The sequence below is a fragment of the Brassica napus genome, chromosome C8 (genome assembly GCF_020379485.1).
Source record: "Brassica napus cultivar Da-Ae chromosome C8, Da-Ae, whole genome shotgun sequence".
Lineage (NCBI taxonomy): Eukaryota > Viridiplantae > Streptophyta > Magnoliopsida > Brassicales > Brassicaceae > Brassica > Brassica napus.
The window spans coordinates 44,265,336-44,290,987 of record NC_063451.1 but is presented as its reverse complement, the minus strand read 5'-3'; the positions used below and the strand labels follow the sequence as shown (position 1 = coordinate 44,290,987).

Below are 25,652 nucleotides of genomic sequence, written 5' to 3'. Positions count from 1 at the left end.
GAGAGTGAGAGTGATTATAAGTTACTAACCAATTATATCACGCCACGTAAGCATTGTACTGAAACTATATACGGAAACAGAGCCCGTTTATATATTTATTTATTTAACCGTAGGGGTACTTTTCGTAAATTTTGATACTCAGCTGAACTGAATGGTTGACTCGTGTCTAATAAAGGGAGGGATGTTTGGGACCCGTTTTAGCAGTAAATGACGATTGTATCCTTCTTCAAGTATTTAAAATTACAAAGCTTTTTTTTTTGTTTTGCAACACTTTAGATCAATTATTTGGCCATAACTTGTATGGATGGGGTCATTGTCATAGCCACAGTTTACAATGTCCACCACCCCAACAAATAAAACCGTCCCCATCTCTGGGGAAACTATCAAAGCGACCCCTCACCAAACAACCTGCTTCAATTATTCAAAGCTTTTAATGCCTCACCCCATTCCCCCATTTATATACTTTTGGACCATAAAGCTATAAATAAATCTAGGGTCCAGAATAGGTTGTTTGAATTAAATGAACGTTGGTTTATCGGTAATGGTTTATCGGTAAATAGAGGATTAATTGTAGTAAGTTGTAAAACTTCCAGGGGTTTATCAGAAAGTTCTTATAAGTCTGTTGTCTTTTGCAGTTTGGAGGGTTTTGTTTGAAGCAGTGTGTATTATTATAATCCTCGTCATCAGGTTATAACTTCAAAATCAAACGGACACATACATCTTTACCGTGTTTAAATGTTATGTCTACCATGACTAGAGGTTAATGATTGTGGATAGTTTTCGAATTTTTCTTCTTGGGAACGCATGAATCGTTTCTATAGGAAGTCGAGCTGTTTAGTTTAACGAGAAAGATCTAAGTAGTGATGATTCTAGTTTGTTGGCCAAGTGTTGTGACGCTAAACTCTCTTTTGTTGAGCTTGGAGGAGTTTGGCAAGCTTCTTTGTATGAGATAACAATGAATAATCTACATTGCGATCATGAAGGTTTTGTCTCCTCTAGTTCACTTTGCTAATTACTATTTGAAAGCAATGAATTTGATGATGTGAATGTTCTTATGGGTGTTTTTTGTGGTCTTAATTGGTTGCTCAACTGACAAATGCAGTATCAGAGAGTGTTTTAATTTAAATGTTATATAAACTAGTATCAAACGAGACAGAAGTTTTCTGGCTCAGTTGATTGGTCCTAATGTATCTTACGTTATATATGATGCTAAACCTTAACAAGGCTTCAATCTTATTGTTATTGATCCGCTCTGGTCCATCATAAATCGTCATGAGTATCTTCTATTAGGCTACCAATATACCGAAGTAAGTCATTTGCTTGTCTTTGTTACTGATATAAATATGTGAAAGGAACTTCTGTTTGAACAGCCTGCAGGACCAAAACTTATATAATATGTCATAGCCTGCAGGACCAAAACATAGGTCAGATTTTAATTACTTGGACAATAACAAATTAACCATAGGCATTCCTGGAGATTTTTGGAGGAAACCCCCAATTTGAGGTATACTTCAACAGCTTTGATCCATCTTCATCAAACTTAAGAGCATGATGCAGTTTGTTTATATTCTTGCTATACAAGTTCATTGACTCTCTTCTCAGTTGGACCTTTGTCTAGAGATACAAATGAAACATGTTCCCGGATCTCAACCTGCTCAGTGGCTTAAGGTATTTGCTAAAGAAATGGCAGCTGGATGGACCTCTTGGGGAAACAACCGCTCCACTTCTAGGATTCGAGATACTTCTTATAAGACTAGTGGGGTGCATCAATATGTTTTGGCCAAAAGAATACTGGGGCCAAATTTCATGGTGGGGAGTGAGGACAGTGAGGAGACCTTTGGGAAGCATCAGAAGGTATTGTTTGTTAAACGACATGGCTTGAAGGAGCAAAGGAGCCAACATTTAGAATCTGACGAGAAGCCTGACAAAACTACCTTTAGATTATTGTCTCATATGTTACAATCATCTTTGTTTTGACATCACTGTACCATCAATTTAGTAAGCTATTTTTTTCTCCTGTCACCGCAGATGTTTCAAATATATGTATTTCATCCAGTACAGTAAGATCACATACTATATTAATATGATAATATCACACAATTCGTTAGATTTAATTTATTTTAATAACAAAATATGAATAACTAAAGGCAAAAGCGTGTAAAATGAATTCAATAAAGTGACTGCGCGTTGCAAGATCATACCTGCTTTGATGGGTCAATGTGTGGGGGCAAATCCACTATCTCATTTTCCTACTATGATCCCCTATTGCTATGTTCAATGAACCATGCAATTTTCAAAAAGAAAAAAACATGAAAACTAAAGAAAATCATGACCATTGAAGAGAATGGTCCAACAATGATTCCAAGTAAAGTTGATATGCTTACAAATATTGTAGCTATTCCAAACGTAAAGGTTTCCTGTGTTGTGTGAATAATTGCTATGTAAGTACAAATATTAACGATATTCCAAACATTTTCTTGTCATGTTCAATGAACTAATATCTAGGCATATACGATTCGATTTAATTGAAAAACTTGGTCACTCGTCTGGACCGTCATTAGGTCTATACGATCCGCCTCGAGGGAAACTCAGTTGAGAAATTTGACAAGTAACGCAATTTATCGTCCAGATCTTCAAATCTTTAGTTCTTAATAAATGGGGAACATGCATGAGATGACGAGTGTTATGACAATCTATAAAACAATTTGGTTGTTCTACTCGCACAGCGTAATTTGTATATAAGCTTAACATCTTACTGGTGGCATTGACGGGGATCTTGGCCGACTGTATTCTATTGTTTCGTATGTATCAATTAAACAATTATTTAACTTACTAAGGATGCAAACAAAGTAAAAGAAAAGAAAAAAAGCAATCATTGGATGGACAGAACATGATAATATACAGATTACAGACACACTAACCAGGACAAAAGGGAGCCTTTCTTTTGTTTTGTTCACACTAGTCTCTATAGTGACAATTAAAATTTTAATTAACCAAAATTCATTAACGTTTATGAGGCTTAAAACAATTTGTTTTCTATTAACATGTCTGAAAAAAAAACAATCAGATGGGGTGTTTGCCGGTCGCACGTCTAAGGGCCCCACTTAAACAATGGCCCACACATGTCTCTCCATCTTTTCTCTGTATAACCTCTGGTCAGTTTACACAGATCGAGAAAGAAACATGCATAAACGTACTAAAACTTCGACTGATCAACTGCGCAAAACATCACAGTAAATTACGTACGCCACAGCTAATCTCACCATTCAGATTGACACTTGGCTGATTTAAATCAGATCACCCTTCATTCAGTTTTTACTTTTTGTCCTTTTAATAACGAAAAAGATTCTTGTAATAACTCCACTGAAGAAAAAAGCTTATTCCTCGTGAGTACTAACTTCAGCTGAATCAAACTTCCGTGTGTATCAGAAGAACATGACGTCTGAGGGAGCGATGTTGACGTCCGCAGCAGCGATGGCGACGAGACGGAAGCCGTCGTGGAGAGAGAGGGAGAACAATAGGAGGAGGGAGAGGAAAAGAAGAGCTGTAGCGGCGAAGATTTATAACGGTCTCAGAGTTCAAGGTAACTTCAATCTTCCCAGGCATTGTGACAACAATGAAGTGCTTAAAGCTCTGTGTTCCGAAGCTGGTTGGGTGGTCGAAGAGGACGGAACCACTTATCGCAAGGTGAGTTAAATCTGAGTTATTGGTGGATGTTTTGATGTTGAATATGCCTTACTATATTTAGATCTCTCCCTTAGCTTTACATAGTATTTACTGCTCAATTTCATTAGCTTTGATTTTAGATTTTTGGACGATTTTAGAAATTATTTATAATCCAGTGGAACTGAACCTGGAAGAAACCGAACAAAACCAAACGGACTTCGACCCAAAAATTAGTAAAATCTGAATAAAACTTATGAATATAGTACCAACGATTGGATCGAACCCGAATGGGACACCGAAACGCTCATGCCTAAAGACATTACTAAAAACCTTGACAAAATTTACACCAAGTCAAAAAGTTTATGGTGGGCAAGTGACCCTTCCAAACACAACTTACGTTCGCCACTGGAGCCTTTATAGTGCATCTACAAATCTCAGTCATTACATATGTTAATGTTTGAGAACTAACTGGTATTTTCAGGGACATAAGCCTCTTCCTGATGACATGGCTGGATCATCTTCTCGTGCCACTCCTTACTCTTCTTATAACCAAAGTCCTTTTGAAAGTCCCATACTTTCTTACCAAGTCAGCCCGTCATCTTCTGCATTCCCGAGCCCTTCTCGTAGTGGCGACACACACAACATCTCCACCATCTTCCCTTTCCTCAGGAACGGTGGGATTAATCCTTCATCGCTTCCTCCACTTAGAATCTCAAACAGTGCTCCTGTCACTCCACCTGTCTCATCCCCACCTTCTAGAAACCCTAAGCCATTACCCACTTGGGAGTCTCTTACCAAACAGACCATGGCCAATGCTGCTAGACAATCAGTGTCATCTTTTAACTACCCGTTCTACGCTGTATCTGCACCAACGAGCCCCACTCATCATCGCCAGTTCAATGCACCGGCTACTATACCTGAATGTAATGAGTCTGACTCTTCCACTATTGATTCGGGTCATTGGATAAGCTTTCAAAAGTTCTCACAACAGCCGTTCCATGGCGGCTCTTCAGTTTCACCCTCTCCAACCTTCAATCTTGTCAAACCTCCCTTACCACAACAATTATCTCCAAACACTTCAGCAGCCCAAGAGATTGGTCAAAACAGCCAAGTTAAGCCATGGGAAGGGGAGAGGATCCATGATGTGGCTATGGAGGATCTTGAGCTCACACTTGGGAACTCTAAAGATCGTAGCTGAGATGAAGACCAAAAGAACCCGTTGTGCCATGTTGAAAGAGAGGATTGGAGTATCATCGAGTGTGTGTCCAAAAGCTTTATATTTGTAGATAAAATGTGTCGTAAGATGTATTTTCTACTATCGTTCCTTTTAGATCTTGTAAAACATTACAAATATTTTATTACAAATATTACAAATATTTTATTACTAAGTGGCTTCAACTGGAACATATATCATTTTTTAGTCGAGATTAAGTCGTTTCGAAGAGAAGAGACGCTCACTCCGATCCGGGTCTGATCTACATGAAGCATATATCATTCAAACTTGAGATATACCAGACTTTGATACAGAGAAGTAAAAGAAGACTTGAGAGTTAGCTATAAGTTACACAATATGCACAATACAACAAGAAAAAAGAGTTAAACATTGAAACAATTAAGGAAAAGTAAAATTAGAATCACAAAATGTCAAGAAACTGTGAAAACTTTAGAGCCTACACTGCTTTTCAAGTGAATGTTCATTCAAAAAAAACCATCAGGTAAGCTATCAAGTGCGTCTTGCTTACCGTTTACGTAGAATTCAACCACAGCTTGCATTCTATTAAGCTTATCTGGATGGTAATTCACATGAACAATCACCGATTTCACCTTCTTCTTCAGTTCCTCATTCTTGAACAGAACCTTACTGTTCATAAACTCATACATATCCATCACTCTCTTGGAAGCATGCAGACCAATGTACTCAGGATGCGAAGGATAATACAACTCCTCATTAAAAAACGGCTTGGTCCCACAGTTGTGCCTTGGAGAGCCTATCCGTGTAAGCTACACGGTCCAGCAGCTCTATTGGTGGAGCCGTGGGCCTTAGATAGAAAGACCCTGAATTGAAAACCCATATCCTCATTGTATGGACCTTAAACACAAAGAAAGTGATGAACTTTAAACCCTAAAATCTTTAAACCTCAATATCGAGTACCTGGACGCGTTCGTTAACTTACGCAACCGATGATGATGCCGACGGAGCTGTTGGATTCTATCTCTACGACCCATCATTTGGCCGTTGACTTTCTCCCCCTCTCTTAAGTCTTAACTAAGCGAGATCAAAAGAGGAGACGAAGAAGCTAAACTGTAATGAATTAATGATTCCTTCTCTGATTGTGCAATGTGGTGGATCAGAGAAGAGTATTTTCATTGGTGGTCTTGGTGTCAGAGTTTTCACAACATATCAATGCTTACACATGGCCAAAGTCCACCAAATTTTGTATACTATAAAATCAATATAAAGACCAACCAAGAAAGAAAATTGTTTAGTGGGCAAACAAAATCGTTTGTATCAACCATTACTGTGTGTTCGGTCTTTGGAAAGGAGAAATGTGAAATGAGGAGAAAGAGAACTGTCTGAATAGCCGAGGAGACTGCCTACCGATTAACCAATTCATCGAAGACTATCAATCTTTTAGTCTTTGATAGATATGGTCTAAGACGCAGGCAAGTCATCCTTGGCTACCACACAACTTCTCATTCTTCATGTCACCATTTCTCTTTTAGTTTTTCTCTTTCTTATGATGTTGTTGATGAGTACACTCTAATAATCTGTGTATATATAGACATGGCGATATGAACATGGAGTGGACACTGATATGTTTGACCCAACATGTGTGCATGGGCAATGTTGGAATATGTTCTTAAAGATTTGGTAATTGGATGGTCTCCACTCTCCAGTGTAACAAGTTGGTGAACCATATACTAATATTCGTACTTAATATTAGCTATGTATCTGATTGTTAGTTAGAGCTTAGAAGAACGGTGTTTAAGTATTGGAGATCTATATTCAAATGTCATATATATAATGTTTAGAAGACACAAAAATGATTTACAGTGATATAGTCAAATATGATATACAAGCAGTGGCGAAGCTAGTAAGAGGATCGAGGGTGCAATACAACGATCATTAATTATAGATGCACACACATGGTATTTTTTCAGTCCTCGCCCCTATAACTAATTAAACGTTTAGTCATCTAGATAGATGGACGGCATGTGAATGATTTGTTATGTGTTTGTCTTAAGTTCATCATTGTTTTGTTCGTTCGTGGACCACCTTTTACTTATTCGCCCAAAACGGTATCATCTCCTTTTGGTTATTGGATGTCAAACCATTTTATTGTTTAATTTATATCAGTATAAAAAGGACACAAGGGAAGAAAATATGCTTTGAAGCCTAATCATCACTATCGGGTAAATACACTTTTTCTTACTAGTTGACTACTAGTGTAATCGGGACCATAAAGATAAGAAAATTTATAAAAGTTATGATGCCATATGAATTTGTGTAGTAGACAGGGAATATATGGAGCTTTCTTATATGAAAATAGAAATTCTAGAATTATTATTCCTATATCTTTCAAAGTTAGCTAGAAAGAATGTACCATCGTGGGAGATGTTAGGAACGAAAGCTGTTGCCATATCTAGGTAGGATATACCTTCTTTTCCTTCTAGGTAGGATATACCTTCTTAGACCATATCTAGGTAAGAACCCAAACTCCCTGCTGGGACAAACGCTTCTGAATAAGTACTGTCGTACTGAAAACATCCTTGAATGCTCCGCTCCAAATTCTGCTTCGCATGGTTGGAGAGGTATCCTCGCGGGATGTGATCTCTTGAAGCAAGAGCTCGGCTGGGTAATTGGTGACGGTCACTCGGTCAGTGTGTGGAGTGATAACTGGATGTCAACAACACAGCAGCTGTGCCCGATGGGTCCCCCAACTGCCGAGTCCCAAAACATGAAGGTTCAGGAGCTGTTTATCCCTAACTCGACCACATGGGACGTAGATAAGCTCAAGACCTACTTACCTCAGTATGAGGTCATCATCAGGAAAATTGTCCCAAGCTCTCAAAATATGAAAGACGAGATAGTGTGGCTCTTCGAAAAATCTGGGAGCTACTCGTCCAAGACAGGGTACGCAGCGGCAAAACTGAACATAGCAGAGGGTCATCAAGATTTCAATTGGAGGAAATGTGTCTGGAACGTAGTGTGCTCCCCTAAGATCCGACAATTCCTTTGGAAAACCAAGCACAACGCCTTGGCGGTAGGTGAATCTCTCCTTAAGCGGGGACTGCACGTTGATGTTTCTTGTAAGCGTTGTGGGGCTAGTGAGTCTGTTCTTCATGTCATGTTCCAATGCCCTTTTGCAAGGAGAGTGTGGGACAGTTGCCCTGCCATGTTCGTTCCTGCACCTACTGGTATTCAATCCATGGATGATCTCCTAAAAGCTTGTACCAGAATAGTTACTCTTCCCCCGGTGGGAGTGACTGTTCCACTCTATCCTTGGATGATGTGGGTGCTATGGACAAGTAGAAACCAGTTATGCTTTGAGGATAAGTCTTTTTCGGAAACAGAGGTGCTAGCTAAAGCAATCAAAAATGCCAGGGAATGGCAAGATGCTAAAGCAGGCATAAAGAGTCCCTCTGATTCGCCTAAAGACTGTCGAAGAACTGAAGTACATACCCAACCGCCTTTGCTACCTCAGGTTGATGAAAATGTCTTCTCTTGTTACTCTGATGCAGCGTGGAACAGCTCATCTTGTGCGGGAGGTCTGGGTTGGATTTGCTATAAGCCTGATGGATCTATGCTAGTACAGGGCTCGACTTCAGCTGCAGTGGTGGCCTCGGTTATTATGGCAGAAGCATTGGCACTAAAGGCAGCGATGGAAGCTGCGATTTCGCATGATGTAAAAGACTTGGTTTGTTTCTCTGATTCAAAAAGTCTCATCTCTCTTATCACAGGAAACAAGTCTGTGGTTGCACTGCAGGGAATTCTCCATGACCTCGGCGTGTTGAGTCTCTCCCTGTCATCTATCTCCTTTAAATTTGTTAATCGTAACGGTAACCTGGTTGCTGATCGTTTGGCCAAGGAGGCCCTGTTTTTGCTTCAAAACACTCTATTTGGAGTTGTAAACTCTATTTAAGTTAATGAAGAAGAAGTATGGTTTGATCAAAAAAAAAGGACTTGATATTACAATAATATATGCATCGCCAGTGAGTCTTCTTGTGTATGACACTTATACTATATATGGTTGGTTTTTGGTCGAGCCTAATGAAACATTCGTTATAGGATCCAAAAATTATAGATAAATGTTCAAAACAAAAATTTGAGGTCTCCAATTTTTTTTTTAAATAAATAAAAATTTATTTGATATCTTTAATAAATCATCTATGATCCTCAAAATATTCTTTGATAGTACATGGGACAGCTAGCCTATTAATCAAGTATATAAATGTAATACTAGTGTGACGTAGATATATTTACACAATTCGTTGATATTTAAGTTCAAAATGATTTTTAAATTTATGATCGATGTTAGTTATTACTTGATTAGAATCTATTAATCGAAAAACTAGTTCTGTTTGTAGCTGATCACTCTCCTTTATTTTTGCTATCGGCTCAGTTATCTAGTTCAAAAAGACGGGAAGAGTGGATGTTTTTAAGAGCATTTTCATCCGATCCGGTTAGAACTACATGGGATGTAGCTGATCAGTGTGATCATGTTTGACAATATTCTATACAGAATTTCATTTATATACAACACAACACGGAAATCTTTGCAGTCAGTACGTGGAAAATTGATCAGTTTATGTATTCCACTTAGTGGTCCATGCTTTAAGGACTGGTCCGAAATCCAAAAGTCAGCTTAGCTAGCTAATAGTATACTTCTTCCTCCATTCCACGCGAAAATAGATTTTTTAATATTTTCACACATATTAAGAAAACACATTAAACTATTATAATAAATGTAATGTATTCTGTAATTTTCAATTTTTAATAACTTTTAACTAATAGTAATTCAATAAAATCAATTAATTTTACAATTTTTTCATAGAAAATACAAAAAATACATCTTTGTGAAACAAATTTTTTTCTAAAAAAATTATATTAATGGAACGGAGGGAGTGCTGTTTATTTAGCTCTAGACTTTATAGGGCAGGCATGCTATAGGGATAAACAAGTTACCATGAGTTTTGCGGTTGTCTAGTTTACCGCACCGATCGAGATCATTAAACGATTATCTTTGTACGCGCATACATCTGACTGATCAAGGACCTTGGTTCAAGGAGAAATCATTATAGACGTGAAGGTTTTATGCATGTCAAAACAAAGCCTATATTTGTCCCATGAGATGATCAATTACCAAGAAAAGATAAATCTAAAGTATTTCTGAAAAGTAAATCAAAACGGTCAATGATATACGCTTGATATTAATCGAATATTCGTAGACTCATTTCCGGCCTAAAGTTTACATGTGGATGATTCTTTATGAATATGTTATTGTTAGTTTCCACCACAAGTATATATAAATTTTTATGCATCATTTTGCTTATATGTAGATGCTCTTTTTTTTTTATATTCAGAAAAAAAAATAGAGCGCGTTCTACATAGAAGCAAAATCCAGTAAATTTGATTTTTACATTTACTGTCTGTTTTCTTTGGGTATTTCAAATATGTCTATTTCTCGTCATTTTAAACTTTATTTACACACATAATTTTTTTTAATTTCGAGAGGTTTTGGCAATATGGATATTTTTTGGGCGTAAATGAATTGGACTGAGGCGTTTCGGCTTAAGAGCCCAATAGCCAATTATAATAAAGACCAGCCCGTTTAAACACAACCCTAGCTAGGGTTGTCAGCTCCTCGCTATATATACTCCTTTTTTAAGAAGACCAATAAGTGAAACATCTTCTGTAGCTCGGTCGCTGTTCTTTTGATCAATTTATTTGAAAGGGTTTGTTTTGCTTTGTTTGTTCTTCATGTGGTTTTCTATCCTTCTCTCTATTTTTGAAACGTAAAATAGAGAAGTTAGGGGTTTCCAATGGCAAGTGATGAGTATTTTATCTTATTCTACACACAGATTTATCAGTGTTGACAAACAATCTCTATTTATTATCTGATGCCATAACCAAAAAAAAAATTCTTTCCATCGTTTTAACATCCTTCCAATGTTTAATACTTTGTTAATAAATCCGATATTAGAGGTTCATTGGAGTTTATCAATCAAGATTTCAGTAATTAAATTCATGTTTGCTTGAAATTTTTTTTTTTTCCTGATGGCCTATTTTGGGAAGTCAAAATTCCTGTGAATTTATGAGTAAGAGAGTTGTGAAGAATGGACAGTGATGAGAATAGCAGACGGGCGGTCTGAAATTGATGTCGTGTTGAATGTCTGCCTTTTGCTATATTTAGCATCTCTGAGTCATTCGCCAATAATTAATATCTCGACAATTGGATTATAACTAATCAACTGAGTAAATTGGTTACAAGTTCAGGATCTCTAATCTCGCATCTAAACCGACCACGAAGGCAAATCATCTGCTTTGAATCCTTGACATTATCGACCACTGAATTAATCCTAATACTAATAGAACACGATGACCTCCTTATCCACCGTCTAGTTCCCCGACCTCTTTATCCACCGTCTAGTTCCCCCTCTTAAGCCTGGGTCTACTTCGGGCCAGCCTAATCGTCTTCGAGTTGCTAGGACGAAAGCCCACGAGACTAGCAGAAATATTTTTCTTGCATATGAAAATCAAAATAAATGTGTGCACAAAATAACGTTTGATTAATGATAAAAAAAATCACGCGCGAACGTTTTAACCGCCATTTCTCGTTTGATTTAATGTGCACGAGAAATTTAAGAAAGTGGATCTCTTTATCTGCCATCTGCAAGAAAGCTGGACTGCTTAAGATAACTGTAGCGTGATATAGGTCTGTTTATCTCTTTATATTCGAGGTGAGTCAGATCTTTTTGACTTTCTTGATTCTCTTAACAGAGTGAATGATAAAAGCTTGTAGACTTGACCGGCCAAGACCTTGGAGGCCTTAAAGTGGAAATATCTTAGAGCTGTAAAATTCTGGAGTTTGAGTAGATATGAAAAGCATTTTTAAGTATGAGTTAGTAGTAACCTTGTTGGTTGTGTTCAACATGTAGAAAGATCGCTTCAACTCAAACGATTTGAGTTCATATTCGAAAGAAGGAAAAAAAAAAAATCAATGAATGGCTTGAAAATTCCCTTATCAACATGAAAGTAAATAACAAGAATCACATACACACTGACACCACCAAGCGTTTGGTTTTGCATATCTTATTCACTTAAAAGCTAGGGAAATGAATATTTTCATTTTAAGGGACGGGACCATGTGTTTTAACTTTTAAGCAAGGGCTCAACATCTAACGAGGAAGACGAAGCAACAGTACTAGAGGCTGGACCTGTAATACCAATGGTCCACGAGTCAGCCATGACTATCATATCCATTCCTTCTTCCTCCTCATCATCACCATTGTCAATTTCCGTCTTCACCTCTTGAGATGAAGATATCTTCTCTAACTCGGCAAACACTTCTCTCATATATGGCCGCTTCTTTCCCTTTGAATTCAAACATCTCCTTGCTAGATTTGCCACTGCCATCACTTGTTCCGGTTTGCATGCATCTCTTATTCGAACATCCATAATATCAAAGAATTTGTCCTCCTTCATGGCAGCTCTGAAATGATCCGCCAAGCCTTTTATTTCTTGAGTATTAGAAAGCGTTAGCACAGGCTTCTCTCCTGTGATAAGCTCAACGAGGACGACCCCAAAGCTATAAACGTCACTCTTATCGGTGTATTGGCTGGATCCGTAGTACTCTGGATCCACGTATCCCACTGTACCTGAAACAAGTGTTGTCCAGTGAGTTTGATCTACCGTTACTGTTCTTGAAGTACCAAAATCTGACACCTTGGCTCGATACTTCTCGTCTAGTAATATGTTAGTTGACTTGACATCTCGATGATAAATTGGAGAAGACGCAGCAGAATGTAGATACGAAAGAGCTCCTGCTATATCAACAGCAATGTGTAGTCATCAGATTCTTCATGGATATGCTGGAAAAGGTTACCGTTGGGGATAAACTCATAAACCAGAACGGGAACTTCTGTCTCAAGGCAACATCCCAAGAGCTTGACAACATGTCTATGGTTAACCTGGGAGAGAATGACAACCTCGTTGATGAACTCTTCTAGTTTGTCTTCATCCACTGCTTTGGATTTCTTGACAGCAACCGTCCTGCCATCTACAAGCATTCCCTTGTCCGAGTATCCTGTTTTCGCTGAAGTTTTCAGTGGCTTTTTCAAGCTCTCTCGAGGTGAATATTTTTGTCTTCTCGACGTTACTTTCTCTTGTGTTTAGTTGTTGTTGCAATAATAGTCCCCCGTTACGTTTGAAACACTTCCTTTTCTTCTGAGTGATCCTTCTCTTCTTAAGAAATTTTCTCAACCACCAAACTCCACTTACTAGGACTAAGATGCCGAAACCTGAACCTACTCCTGAAAACGAAACAAATGACGGTTTGTTGATCACCATTCTTATTCACACTGATGAATGATTCTGAAGATACATTTACCTATCAGTATCGCCACAGTCTTCTTTGCAACGCAATCAACACCTCCAGGCTCATTTACGCAAGTTTGGCTTTTTTGGCAGTATCGGCCCTCTCCAGAGCTTAGAAGGCATTCATTAACATCTGGATAGTGGATACGAAAGATCATGGAAATTTTAATTATCTTATGATTTTTAGACGTGTAACTAGACGAAGTATGTAAGAACATTTATATTCTTATATGATCTATGTGTCTTTTGGTTTGATTATTTTCTTACTAAATTATGAATGCTAGTATTAAATATGATATTGTGATGGATCGGTTTCGAGTAAAATCATTAGAATTCGATTGTATTGATAAAATGATGCATCTTTTTTGTCTCTCTTAGTCATTATATAAGAAACACTTCATATAACACACAATAAATCACATAGAATAATCGCATGAAAGAAAGATTGTGTTTAAAGATTTAGATTCTTTCTCTATGAAAAAAATCACTAAAGTGAAAAGTAAAGGAAAGAAAAAATCAATTGAATACTTGAATCCACAATTCCAATTCAAGATGGGGATAATTAGAAACATGTTAGATTTGAGCATAAACAAGTATCCCATGTTTTGAGTACGTTGCACAGAAGCTTCATCGGACGTTCACTTCCCGCTTCGGAACCAGAATTGGAATTGGAATCTAGTGAAAGTTTACGTAATCTCGCTTCCAAAATGCTTCTAAAATATTCTCTTTAAAAACATGTTGGAAGCTAATGATTCAATTTTGGAATCACGCTTCCATTCTAAAAAAAAAACACAATATCTTATATCAATAAAAATATAAAATTATAGTTTTTAATTTATATAAAATCTAAATTTTAATAATATTGAATAGAGAGAATAGAAATATACAAATATTAAAACTAATACTATAAATTATCTTTATGCATTAAGGTTTTTATTAAAGATAAATCATATATTCAAATATAATATGTCAATTAATTATATAATAATTTGTTTTAAATTTAATTTATATGTATTTTTACAGTTTTAATATGAAATCATTTCAAAATTATTACAAATGAATAAATGCTTTATTTTAAATTTAAATCATATAATATTTAGTTCTAGATTTTTTTAAAAATTCTTATATATGTGTGTATATATATATATGGATACGCTTCCAACACATACCTGCTTCTTAATTTTTATAAAAATCTCGCTTCTGCGCTTCCATACGTTTCCGCTTCCACGTACCTGCTTCCGTTTCCATGTAACACGGTAGAGATTTTGATTTTGAAAGTTATTAAATATTTTAAACAACTTGCCTGATATTGAAAGCTTTATTAGTTGTGACCGTTATAAAAATATATATTATTATATACAAAACATGTTCAGAACTAATACAAATGTATAAAAATTAAAATCTTAAAGTAAAATCAAGATGAATATTTTTTTTTAATTTATTCATTGGTTTAATAATCAAATTTACATTAAGAAGTAAAAACCATGGTGAATGATTAGATATTTTTTTTCAAAAACTAGAATACAATTTTTACGGATACAACCCACCCAATCATTCACAATTTTTTTACAAAATCTAAAATAAATTTGCAAATTTTAGCTTTTATAGCTTTACAAAACCATAAAATCTCTAAAATTTATACTTATCGGGATAAATGATTTTGGATTAGATTTAATTATAGAAATCATAAAAATGTTTTATACTGTAGACATTGAAGATTTGTAATCCTAACAAGATGTTTAGAGCAATTATATATTGGTGGTAGGTATCTCAATGAATATCTAAGTATTAAAAAATTAAAATAAATTGCGAAAGTTGAATAGAAAAATTTAGGAGGTGTTATTGGTTTATATATTTTGATTGATTTAGAAATCCATATAGTATTTATAAATCCAAGTAAAATATGCAAACTCGGAGGTTTTCTCTCGGATTTGAGTTTTTGTATTTTTAACTAAAAAATCCAAACAAATTCATTCAAATCCATTATAAAATCAAATATATTAGTAAATCCGTACGATTGAATAACACTTGATTTGATACAGAATTTATGAATCATTAAATCAATAACACATGATTTTAATACAGATTTGAAAATCATAGAACCAATAACACTAGATTTAGTTCGAATTTTCAAATCCATTAAAATACAACAACCAATAACCCCTACTTAGAGAGTGAAGAGATGAATAGCACATATTCTCGTTTGAAAAACTGGAAAAAAAAACTTGAAAAACTCTCATACATATGTTGCTCATATTATCTTGAATTGATTTATAATTTAATTATTAAATAAATTCTATCAAAAACTAATATTTTATCTATTGTAGAATTAGAGAATATGATGTATTTTTGTATTGTGTCTTAATGATTTACAAGATAGTCTTACATATACACAGGATCGTTAGATCTATTTCAACTAGGAAAATAATTTATCTAAACCTTATGATATATATCTAAAATCATCTAATCCTTATCAAAATATGATTTACATAATACTATTCGGTTTACGTTTCATAGACATGGGCTTCGCTTGATAATTAAATTTCAACAGTCCGTAGTTGGTTCGATACACATCTTGCTCTCCCATAAATCTATCCCTAGGACGGATCCAGATATCCGGAAAATTTAGGGTATCCGAATTCGGATTCATCGGATCCGTAGATTTAATATCCAGATTTGGATTCGTGGTTTCCGGATATCCGGGTTTCGGATATCCGTCTCGATATTCTATTATCCGTGGATATCCGGATCTGAATCCGGACCATTCAAAATAATTAAAAATATTTTTTTTAACAAAAAATACTATTTTTTTTTAATATAATACATAAATTAAATATTTATAAACATATTTATATATGTTTATAATATTGTAAAAACGAAAATATAATATTATAAGATTAATTCATGTATAAATATTAATATATCAAATATAAATATTAATAAATTAATATATCAAATATAAATATTAATAAAATTTAAAAATTTAATGTATTTTAAAAATACGGATCCGGATCCGGATATCCGGACCTAAAAATTAAGATATCCGGATCCGGATTCGGTTTGCACGGATCCAAGATTTTACTATCCGGATTCGGATCCGGGCACCCCAGATATCCTATTTTCGGAGCGGAACGGATCTCGGATCGAATCCGGATCTCGGATAATAAGTATCATGCCTACATAAATCTCTAATATCTATTAGATATCTAGATGATTATCTAAAGTGATATGCATTGCTTCTAGACACACAAACAAGAGAGAAGCTAAGAAACAATTTTACTAACCTTGGCATCCGTTTAAGTGGTATGGGTTGCCTGTATAACCTCGGTTGCATGCACAGTTTGCATAGTTGCTCCCAGAAATGGTGATATTGTTGCATATACAGGCTCTTCTTTGTTGAGTTTTATATGGTAAACTATCGTACTCTTCTGAGTCTATGCAGTTTAAGGAGTTCAAGAAGGAAAGATTAGTCGTCTTGGTGACCCAGCTTATCGTAACTGTAGCATACCCCTTGGCGAAAAAGCTTTGTGGTTCAGTTGCATTGGATGAGGTGTAGACTTCATCGGTTAAGAAAGCGACCCTGCATCCTCCAGTTGTAGAGTTTCCCTGATCAAAGCTCTCTATCCTAACACCGATCACCTGTTGAGCCTCAGCGTCATCCGGTAAACTTGCACGACAACATCCATTACCATTACAGCTTCTTTCTTCTTCCCCTTGGTTATTTGCACAAACCCGAGAACGGTAAGCATAAGACAAACCGTTGCTAGAACACCCGGTGTTGTCTAAAAACGGGACGCTTTTTGTAGGTAACGTCGCAGTGCAGTTCAACTCGCAGTCCAACTTAGCCGGCTCGATGTTAGTTAACGACGCCTTGCTGTTGCAACCAACAGCTACAAGGCTGTTCCCTCTCCCAAAGAAAAATGGGCTGTCCGTCAAATTCAGAACCCGAACCAGACTCTTGTCCATTTCTTGAACATCCAACAGATGTTATCGGGTTCTGTACACGAAGCGATCCGAATGACCGACTAGAACCATAATAGCCACCCTCTTCATCACCTGAAAATGATATATTCACAACTTCTATGCCCATCTTGGGAAGGAAGGGGATAGTAGAGTTTCGGCATTCCACTTTGTACCATTCGTTGAGATAGCAACGTTCTTGGATTCCAAATGGGTACTGAATCTTAATACCTCCACATGATTCGGATTGGCACAAGCCCGAAAGAGTGACAACTTTTGAAGCAAGGATGAGCATAAGTAGAGGGGAGAGAAGAATCGACAAGGAGTAGTTGGTGTTGCTCCTCATGACTTCTCTTGCTGATCGAAACTTGTTCCTTGCTAAACAAAGCAAATTAAACCAAACTCTCAGGAATGCACCGGCTACTAGGAACCTAATGGTCTCAAGATTTAAAAGAATTTGTGAGATATATGTCATAGGACAAGTTTTGGCGGTGTACGTCGTAAACAGTTATCGTCCAAGTATATATAAATCAACCAATGGCGAGTTTCTGATAGCTTAAGGTCAAATAATCAACGCCGTCTTGTTTGAAAGATGAACCATCAAACCGTTTAATTTTCTAAACATGCTCTACAAATGATCAATTAACACGGTTCAAAGCGTTTTGAAATACGCTTGTGAGAAAATTCAGCGTGAGACAATTCTTGACAAAAGATAGAAACTTCAAGATCAACTAGATTGATTAGCTTCATCTTGACTCTTATATCTGCTATCAATAAAACGAGTAGTCAATATGTATCTGTGTTTTATGCATAATTCATTTTCTTCGAAATTGAACTTTTTGTTAAACCATTGCACTAACAAGATTTCAACAATCTGCAATAATTCGTTTTTTTCAACAATTTCATTATTTTTTCTAAAACAGATACAAAATGATTGCTTCGACTTATATATAAAAGGATATTTTAAATACTTTTTTTAAGCGATTGATACTAAGTCAGTGAATTAGGATCTGTAGACGTATCTAATCTTTTCCTCATCTGTAATTTGTTCTTTTTCTGGGATTTGAAATTCAAACCTCTTATTATTGAACTCTTAGTTTTTTAAGCCATTGATGCAAGTCAGTGAATTAGGATCTGTAGACTTATCTAATCATATCCTCATGTGCCAATTTCTAAATACAAAAGCTACACTCTCAATCTCTTATTTACACAAAAACAGATATCAACAATCTCACACCAAAGTGTTTGATTCACAATTGCAACCAAAATACAAACAATTAAAATATATAAGTATTCTTTCAAAATTTCAAGGTGAACTTCTGCAAATGCATATACAGTATATTATTTAAACTAGAGAAGCCTCCTCCTGAAGTTTCTTGTAGTTGATTGATAAGTACGAACGAGAAGACCGGCACCAATGCCAAGACCAACACAGACGCCAAGTCCAATCCCAACACCAACCCTTACACCTGCATTGAACCATGACATCTCTCCATCCAAGCACTGATCACTTTTCCAGTACATGTCCCCTTCGTATTCCTCTTTGTAATTTGCGTATTCTGTTGCCTACATACACACACAAAAAATGATAAACTTAATTAGGACCTTTGTCGGAAAAAAAAAACTTAATTAGGACATCGACCATTACATAATTCGAAGGATTATCTTTGCTAGGTACTTCTCATACTTGCATCTATTCAATAACTCTCATTGAATTTTTACTACAAGACTCTAGTTCCTACCAGTTAAATGCTATATCTTGAAAGTTACCTGAAAATTGAGCTCAGATGAGATGATTTTCTGAGGCTCTGCCGTTTCATACTCCGGTATTGAATCCAACGCCATTCTTCTATTCTGTTTCTTTCTCGAACCAAGCTGTAGAGTCTTGGTTAAGATGATGGGTGTTCCTGAGAAGCAACCAGTTACATAGACCTCTATAGTTGGCAATGTTGGCAATAACTCTTGACCGTTTTTTCTCTTCTCCTTTAAGAAACAAGACCCTGCAGTGATCTCAGCTTCACAAGTCATGTTCCACTGACTATTCGATTCCCCCGTGCCATCAGACATTTCAAGGGTTCCAGACAAGACTAGCTCGTTTTTGTCATAAACCTCAAACTTCACGCTACCATTTAACCTGATATTGTCTGTGCTTACATAAGTAGCTTCTTCAGATGTCTTATCAACTCGATCCCTCCTAAGCTGTGAAGTACACCCTTCTGAGTACATGCTCATCCTAACCCCGTTTATCTCCAAAAGCGTATCTGGATCCAGAGGAATGTGATTGATGGTGAGGACTTCAGGGGTTGAATCTTCCACCGTGAAATTGCTGATCCTGACGTAGAACACTCTCAGATCCAACCAGGGAGAGGAGATTCTGGAGATGAGGTGGTTATAGTTACGATATTTAGGTCTTTGAAAGGCTTCACCGTTGTTACGTGTCTCACAAGGTTCCTCCATGACCGATAGGAAGAGGATCAATGAGTGTTTAAAACCTAGATTTTATTCTCACTCCGGAATCTAAACGGAAAAGACTTGTGTGTAGAGGAAGGAGAGACCTGGTTTTGAGGAACAGAAAGCCTTGTCCTAAGGACATGAAACGAGGAATACTTCAAACTTAAAAAGAGAATCTTTTATGCCCTAGAATGGAAGATTCTCATCATGAAACACATAGACAGAAGCAATAACAAACAACACCAAACAATATATCTGCTATAAATTGAAACGCGAACGCTAAGATAAATCAAAGAACTCAAACTTTTGCAAACGCTTAGAAGACTCTCAAACTTTGGAGATTGACCTAGATAAGAAATAAAGTTTCAAGATGCTCTGTTTCTTCATGAACAAAGCAACTACCTTTAATAACACTCGAAGCTTCTCAAACTATGAAGATCCCAAGAGAATGAAAAGAATAATATTAATATAAGAGGGAAAAAGGAAAAAGAAACTCACCAAAGAAGAAAGTAACAACCATATATATTAAAGGAAGATTTTGAAGGGAAATATTGTTTATGGCCAAGATTATAGTTGTAGAACCCACCACCAAGATATCACAGCTTTATCTTTCGATCTAATGAGAACAAAGCGCGTGTCCGAGGATTGCGATGGACCAAGTTGAGCAGATATAGTTAATGTACGTCATTGTTTGAGGAAAACATGTGGTTATCTATCTAATTAACCAACTTTATTTAAAACGTCGGTAAAGTCACGAAAAAGTCTAGGGTGATGAAAGGGAGAAACAAAAATATCAGAAACAGTGATGAGAATAATTAGTGAGGTGGAAGATGATGTATGTGTTCGTTTCTGACCTAACGATCTTATCGTTTAAAACTGTTCGTTGTTTCTTTATAAAACAAAAAACATGTTCGTTGTTTAATACAAAAGAAAGCGACGTGCATTTGATTAAACCCAACACAAAAATGATACACTTATCCAAATTAAAGAAAGGAAAAATAAAAGTTTTTGTTTTGTTTGAAAGCAAGTTCATGAGTAAAAAAAGCTGTCATATTCAGCTTCTATGTGTTCTTGATCCTCCTTAACCACAGCCTCTACTACTATTACCGGCTTTGGCACATCTAGTTTTCTTTATATGGATAAGACATAACAAACCAGCCCTTAAGCAGCACAAATGGGCTTTTAAGTAAATGAGCCCAACGGGCTCATTGAATACTGTTTAGGCAAATAAATAACACTGTAAATGCACACAGTTTAGATACGCTCGATTTTTAAAGTTTTAAAAAGAGAAATTGGGGTCTATATACCCACATAAGACACTAATTAGGTAAATGCCCCTTGCATCTTGTAACTAGAATAATACCGAACATACCCCTACGTGAGTAGGTGTGGGGTGCAAACAGTGATCTAAGATTTTTGTCAGAGATGCAATTTTTATCTGATTATTTAAACAATTAATTTCATCGATTGTGTGAAAATCCATACATGAAACGATACAACTATACATATTCTAAAGCAGAGTTATGCATCTGGAGCGTCCACTACTCACTCCAACCAATTATTTTTCCTTTATCGGTGTGTTCCCTCTTTTTTTTCCAATAAGATTTGAGCGATATTCTGTTCATCTTCATTAAGTAATATCATTGAAGTGAAGTTTTTAATGTTCATGAAGGTACATCATTTTGTTTTTCACTTTCTCATTGGTTTTATTTTGTTTTTTATGTTCCGATCCATTCTTTCCTATAACATAATTGTGTCAGATGGATGATTCACTGCCACCAGAGAGGATGTTTGCAGGTTTGAAGTTTTATGCATAGTCATGGGAGAATATAACTTCGTAGGATTTGATCATCATGATGCTATATGTGTTAACCCTTAACAAAGGTTAACAACTGATGATGTTCTAGGTATGTCATCATGTCGATATTTTTTTGGAAATGAAAACTTGCTGGAAGATAAAGTTTGAAATGATGATTTGTCTGTAGCTCATTCTATTTTGCCAAATAGTTGATCAGATGTCTTTTTATAGTCTCAAACCCGAAGAGGTTATTTCGTTCACCAGATTCTTTTTCACAACTTGAGAGATCTGAGGAAGAAGGTGAGACTCAGACGGAAGCAGCAGGAAAGTCAGAGACGAAAAACCCTTGCTTATTAACTACTAGCGTACATTAGATCAATTTTTCTGGTCGAGCGTAGTGCTTCAAGATCGCCCAATTCTCAGATTTTCAGATAACTTAACCAGAAGGCCGTTACCTATAAATGTATCTCGTTAACATGTAACTTAATTTCTAACTATATAATTTTTTCCGTCTACATGTATATGTTTTAGTATAATGTTAGATGTTAAATGTGTTCTCCCCTGCTGGAACATACATTAGCGTATGTCTTTTTAATCTTATATATATATATATGTGTGTGTGTTAATAATTGAGGGTGATCGTTAAGTGTATGTATACACAGCCTAGGCATACGTTAATTTTCAGATTTTCATCATAATATTTAGAACATTACATAGATCTCGGTTACTGTATTTTATCACTAATTTTATCATTACATAGATCCTAGGCATACGTTAGGGTTAGTAGCTAAGTTTATATTTACATGCTAAGACACATTAGATAATATGTTTGTTAACCCCTAATTTATTTTTTATCGACCATTAGAGTAATGATTTCTTATAGAGAGTAGTGATTTAATTATTCGTTTTCCAAATTACAGTTAAATCACCATTAACATTATTAATAACCGTTACCATTGGACATATCCCGTTAACATGAAAGTTACTCGTTGTGATATTAACGGTTAACCAGCTAGGGTGGCCATTAAGTTTATATTTACATGCTAAGACACATTAGATAACATATTTGTTAACCACTATCTTATTTTTATCAACCATTATATCAATGCTCTCTTATAGAGAATAGTTATAATTTAATTCTTCGTTCGTTCTCAAATCACCATTAACATTATTAATAACTATTACCATTGGACATATCCCGCTAACATGAAAGTTAGTAGTTATGTTATTAACCAATTATGTAGCAACGATTAGTGTAAATATTATGAAAATAGTGTTTTAAACATATACCCCATCTACATTTTTATGTGTAGACAAGGTTACACCTATACACACGTATATTATGAATATTAAAGCACTGAGTAAAATAATGAGCATGAAAAAACGTGTGGTTAGGAAGGTACCTACTCTGCAGTCCTACAACTGAACAGACCCTATTAAATCCTTGACCATATCTAGAACAGAGATCTTTCCTTGTATTGTGTATGACCATCGTGGCAGTGGTTAGGGGCTTAATGGTCAGTATTGACACAAAAAACTATAGTGAATCAGGTTTTCACTTCAACGTGGATAGATTGCTAATTTCAGCTTCAATTAGATATATTGAGCAAATTGTCTCTTTTAAAAAAGCTTAATGGAGATCTCAGCTTCCAATCAGATCCGGATAGCACTTACCACAAGATTTTCACCCTTTTAGATGGTTACAAAGTCAACATTTTGAGATCTCTTTCCTTTAAACCCTTTATTGTGGACTGTGGATTGTAACTTTTTCACACTCTTTTCAGTTTTTGTTTTTTGGATTTTACTATTAGTAGTATACTAGTTACCCTTCTCTGTTCCACTCTAATATATCACGAAAATTAATCAGTTTATGAACTTATCAAATTACAACTTAACCAAAAAAAAGTTAGTTTTGTTCACGTAAGAAAAGGAATATGCGGCCAATTTGGGACACGATCAAACATTTTCTAAATAAGAAAGAAAATCAAAACATTTTTTTACAGATACAGAGTCATACAGAATCTATTCTCAAGATGCTAATAATATCTTTTTAAATACAATTCCAAAGTACCAAAAAATAAATAAAAAGAGAAAAGGAACAACAACAAAAAACACAGCGCACATGCCTCACGTCTCTTGGTTCTCTTCTCTCCACTCTGTTTTTTGCTTTGCTGCTTGTATGCTTCGTCAATATTCCTTTTTCAAACAAAAAAAACGTGTACCCTCCACTAGATCTACCACCTTCTGTTCCTTTCCTCTCCTTTGCTTCTAACATCTCTGTCTTGTTCAAATCCAATCTCTCTGATTTTTTTTTTGGTGGGTCATCGTCAAAGTTGTCTCCTTTACGTTCCTTAATTTTTTAAAGACAGCATTCTCCAGTTTACACCCCCGTACAAAAAAAAAACAAAGACTCTCTTTGTTCCGTCAGTTCAACAAATCTCATCTCTCAACCATGGACGGTGCCGGAGATTCACGACACGGTGACGGTTCAGTCGGAGTACAGATCCGACAAACCCGGATCCTACCGGACTTTCTCCAGAGCGTGAATCTCAAGTACGTGAAGCTAGGCTACCATTACCTAATCTCGAATCTCCTGGCTCTCTGTCTCCTCCCCCTCGCCGTCGTTATCTCCGTCGAAGCGTCTCAGACCGACCCGGAAGATCTCCGCCAGCTCTGGATCCATCTCCAGTACAATCTCGTCAGCATCATCGCCTGCTCCGCCGTCCTTGTCTTCGGTTTAACCGTCTACGTAATGACCCGGCCCAGGCCCATTTACTTGGTGGACTTCTCCTGTTACCTCCCGCCTGACCGCCTCAAGGTTCCCGTCTCTCGCTTCATGAACCACTCTACACTCACCGGAGACTTCGACGAGTCCTCCCTCGAGTTCCAGCGCAAGATCCTCGAGCGGTCTGGTCTGGGAGAGGACACGTACCTCCCCGAGGCTATGCACCACGTCCCGCCCACGATCTCGATGGCCGCCGCTAGAGAAGAAGCTGAGCAGGTCATGTTCGGCGCGTTGGATAAGCTGTTCACGAACACGAACGTGAAGGCGAAGGATATTGGGGTCTTGGTTGTGAACTGTAGTCTCTTTAACCCGACGCCTTCGCTGTCGGCGATGATCGTGAATAAGTATAAGCTTAGGGGTAACATCAGAAGCTACAACCTCGGCGGGATGGGATGCAGCGCGGGGGTCATCGCGGTGGATCTCGCTAAAGATATGTTGTTAGTGCATAGGAACACTTACGCGGTTGTTGTCTCCACGGAGAACATTACTCAGAACTGGTACTTCGGTAACAAGAAAGCAATGTTGATTCCTAACTGCTTGTTCCGCGTCGGAGGCTCCGCGGTTCTGCTGTCCAACAAGTCTAGGGACAAGAGAAGGTCCAAGTACAGGCTTTCGCACGTGGTCAGGACACACCGTGGAGCAGACGACAAGGCTTTCCGTTGCGTGTATCAAGAACAGGACGACACGGGGAGAACCGGTGTGTCCTTGTCGAAAGAGCTGATGGCTATTGCTGGGGAGACTCTCAAGACTAATATCACCACGTTGGGTCCTCTTGTGTTACCGATAAGCGAGCAGATTCTCTTCTTCCTGACTCTTGTTGTGAAGAAGCTTTTTAACGGTAAGGTTAAACCGTATATTCCGGATTTCAAACTTGCGTTCGAGCATTTCTGTATCCATGCTGGTGGAAGAGCTGTGATAGATGAGTTGGAGAAGAATCTGCAGCTTTCGCCGGTTCATGTCGAGGCTTCGAGGATGACTCTTCATAGGTTCGGGAACACGTCTTCTAGCTCCATTTGGTATGAGCTGGCTTACATTGAGGCTAAAGGAAGGATGAGGAGAGGCAACCGGGTTTGGCAGATTGCGTTTGGGAGTGGGTTTAAGTGTAACAGTGCGGTTTGGGAAGCTTTGAGGAATGTGAAACCGTCTAAGGACAGTCCTTGGGAAGATTGTATTGATAAGTATCCTGTAACCTTAAGTTATTAGGCTTTGTTTGAGGGAATTGGAGAGACTAATCAGTACCCATGGTTGTGTTCTGTTTTTGGTCTTTGGCAAATGTCAATGTTCTTGTTGTTTTTATAATGTTTTGGGAGTTTTTTGTGATATTTTTGAGTTACATTTCTTGAGGTCATGCATCATGTGTTCAGTTCTTAGTTGTGTAATGACAAATTCACAAA

The 25,652-nt window shown here is 36.8% G+C and overlaps 3 protein-coding genes, 2 long non-coding RNA genes, 1 other non-coding gene and 1 pseudogene across 8 annotated transcripts; 4 read left to right on the top strand and 3 right to left on the bottom strand.

The window, feature by feature from the left end:
• The first annotated feature begins 3,155 nt into the window (after nt 1–3,155).
• LOC106368908 (protein BRASSINAZOLE-RESISTANT 2) lies at nt 3,156–5,054 on the top strand. Of its 2 annotated transcripts, none has more exons than XM_013808979.3 (3): nt 3,156–3,233; nt 3,430–3,687; nt 4,148–5,054. In XM_013808979.3, exons 2-3 carry the CDS (start codon nt 3,436–3,438, stop codon nt 4,862–4,864), a joined length of 969 nt encoding a protein of 322 aa, XP_013664433.1. In that variant the 5' UTR covers nt 3,156–3,233; nt 3,430–3,435; the 3' UTR covers nt 4,865–5,054. The 2 variants fall into 2 exon arrangements, with proteins under 2 accessions (XP_013664433.1, XP_013664434.1); XM_013808980.3 differs by having other exon boundaries at nt 3,167–3,242.
• LOC125591253 lies at nt 4,007–6,645 on the bottom strand. Its single transcript, XR_007327215.1, has 2 exons — nt 5,409–6,645; nt 4,007–5,141 (listed from the first exon to the last, which is right to left on the bottom strand). It is a non-coding gene; the product is annotated as an uncharacterized LOC125591253 (long non-coding RNA).
• Nucleotides 6,646–10,709: 4,064 nt separating this feature from the next.
• LOC125592192 lies at nt 10,710–10,796 on the top strand. The gene has a single exon (XR_007328039.1). It is a non-coding gene; the product is annotated as a small nucleolar RNA R16 (small nucleolar RNA).
• Nucleotides 10,797–11,893: 1,097 nt separating this feature from the next.
• On the bottom strand, nt 11,894–18,205 carry LOC106368910 (annotated as a pseudogene).
• A 196-nt stretch (nt 18,206–18,401) lies between these two features.
• Nucleotides 18,402–20,382, bottom strand: LOC106368913 (uncharacterized protein At1g01500-like). 2 transcript variants are annotated; one of them, XM_013808984.3, is made up of 2 exons: nt 18,995–20,310; nt 18,402–18,790 (listed from the first exon to the last, which is right to left on the bottom strand). In XM_013808984.3, exons 1-2 carry the CDS (start codon nt 19,679–19,681, stop codon nt 18,575–18,577), a joined length of 903 nt encoding a protein of 300 aa, XP_013664438.1. In that variant the 5' UTR covers nt 19,682–20,310; the 3' UTR covers nt 18,402–18,574. The 2 variants fall into 2 exon arrangements, 1 of the variants encoding a protein (XP_013664438.1); XR_002660708.2 differs by having other exon boundaries at nt 18,771–18,829; nt 18,861–20,382.
• Nucleotides 20,383–21,111: 729 nt separating this feature from the next.
• Nucleotides 21,112–21,994, top strand: LOC111208684. Its single transcript, XR_007327214.1, has 2 exons — nt 21,112–21,347; nt 21,436–21,994. It is a non-coding gene; the product is annotated as an uncharacterized LOC111208684 (long non-coding RNA).
• A 1,467-nt stretch (nt 21,995–23,461) lies between these two features.
• LOC106368911 (3-ketoacyl-CoA synthase 4-like) lies at nt 23,462–25,606 on the top strand. Its single transcript, XM_048765123.1, has one exon. The coding sequence runs from the start codon at nt 23,926–23,928 to the stop codon at nt 25,459–25,461; it is 1,536 nt and encodes a 511-aa protein (XP_048621080.1). The 5' UTR covers nt 23,462–23,925; the 3' UTR covers nt 25,462–25,606.
• Nucleotides 25,607–25,652: the final 46 nt, after the last annotated feature.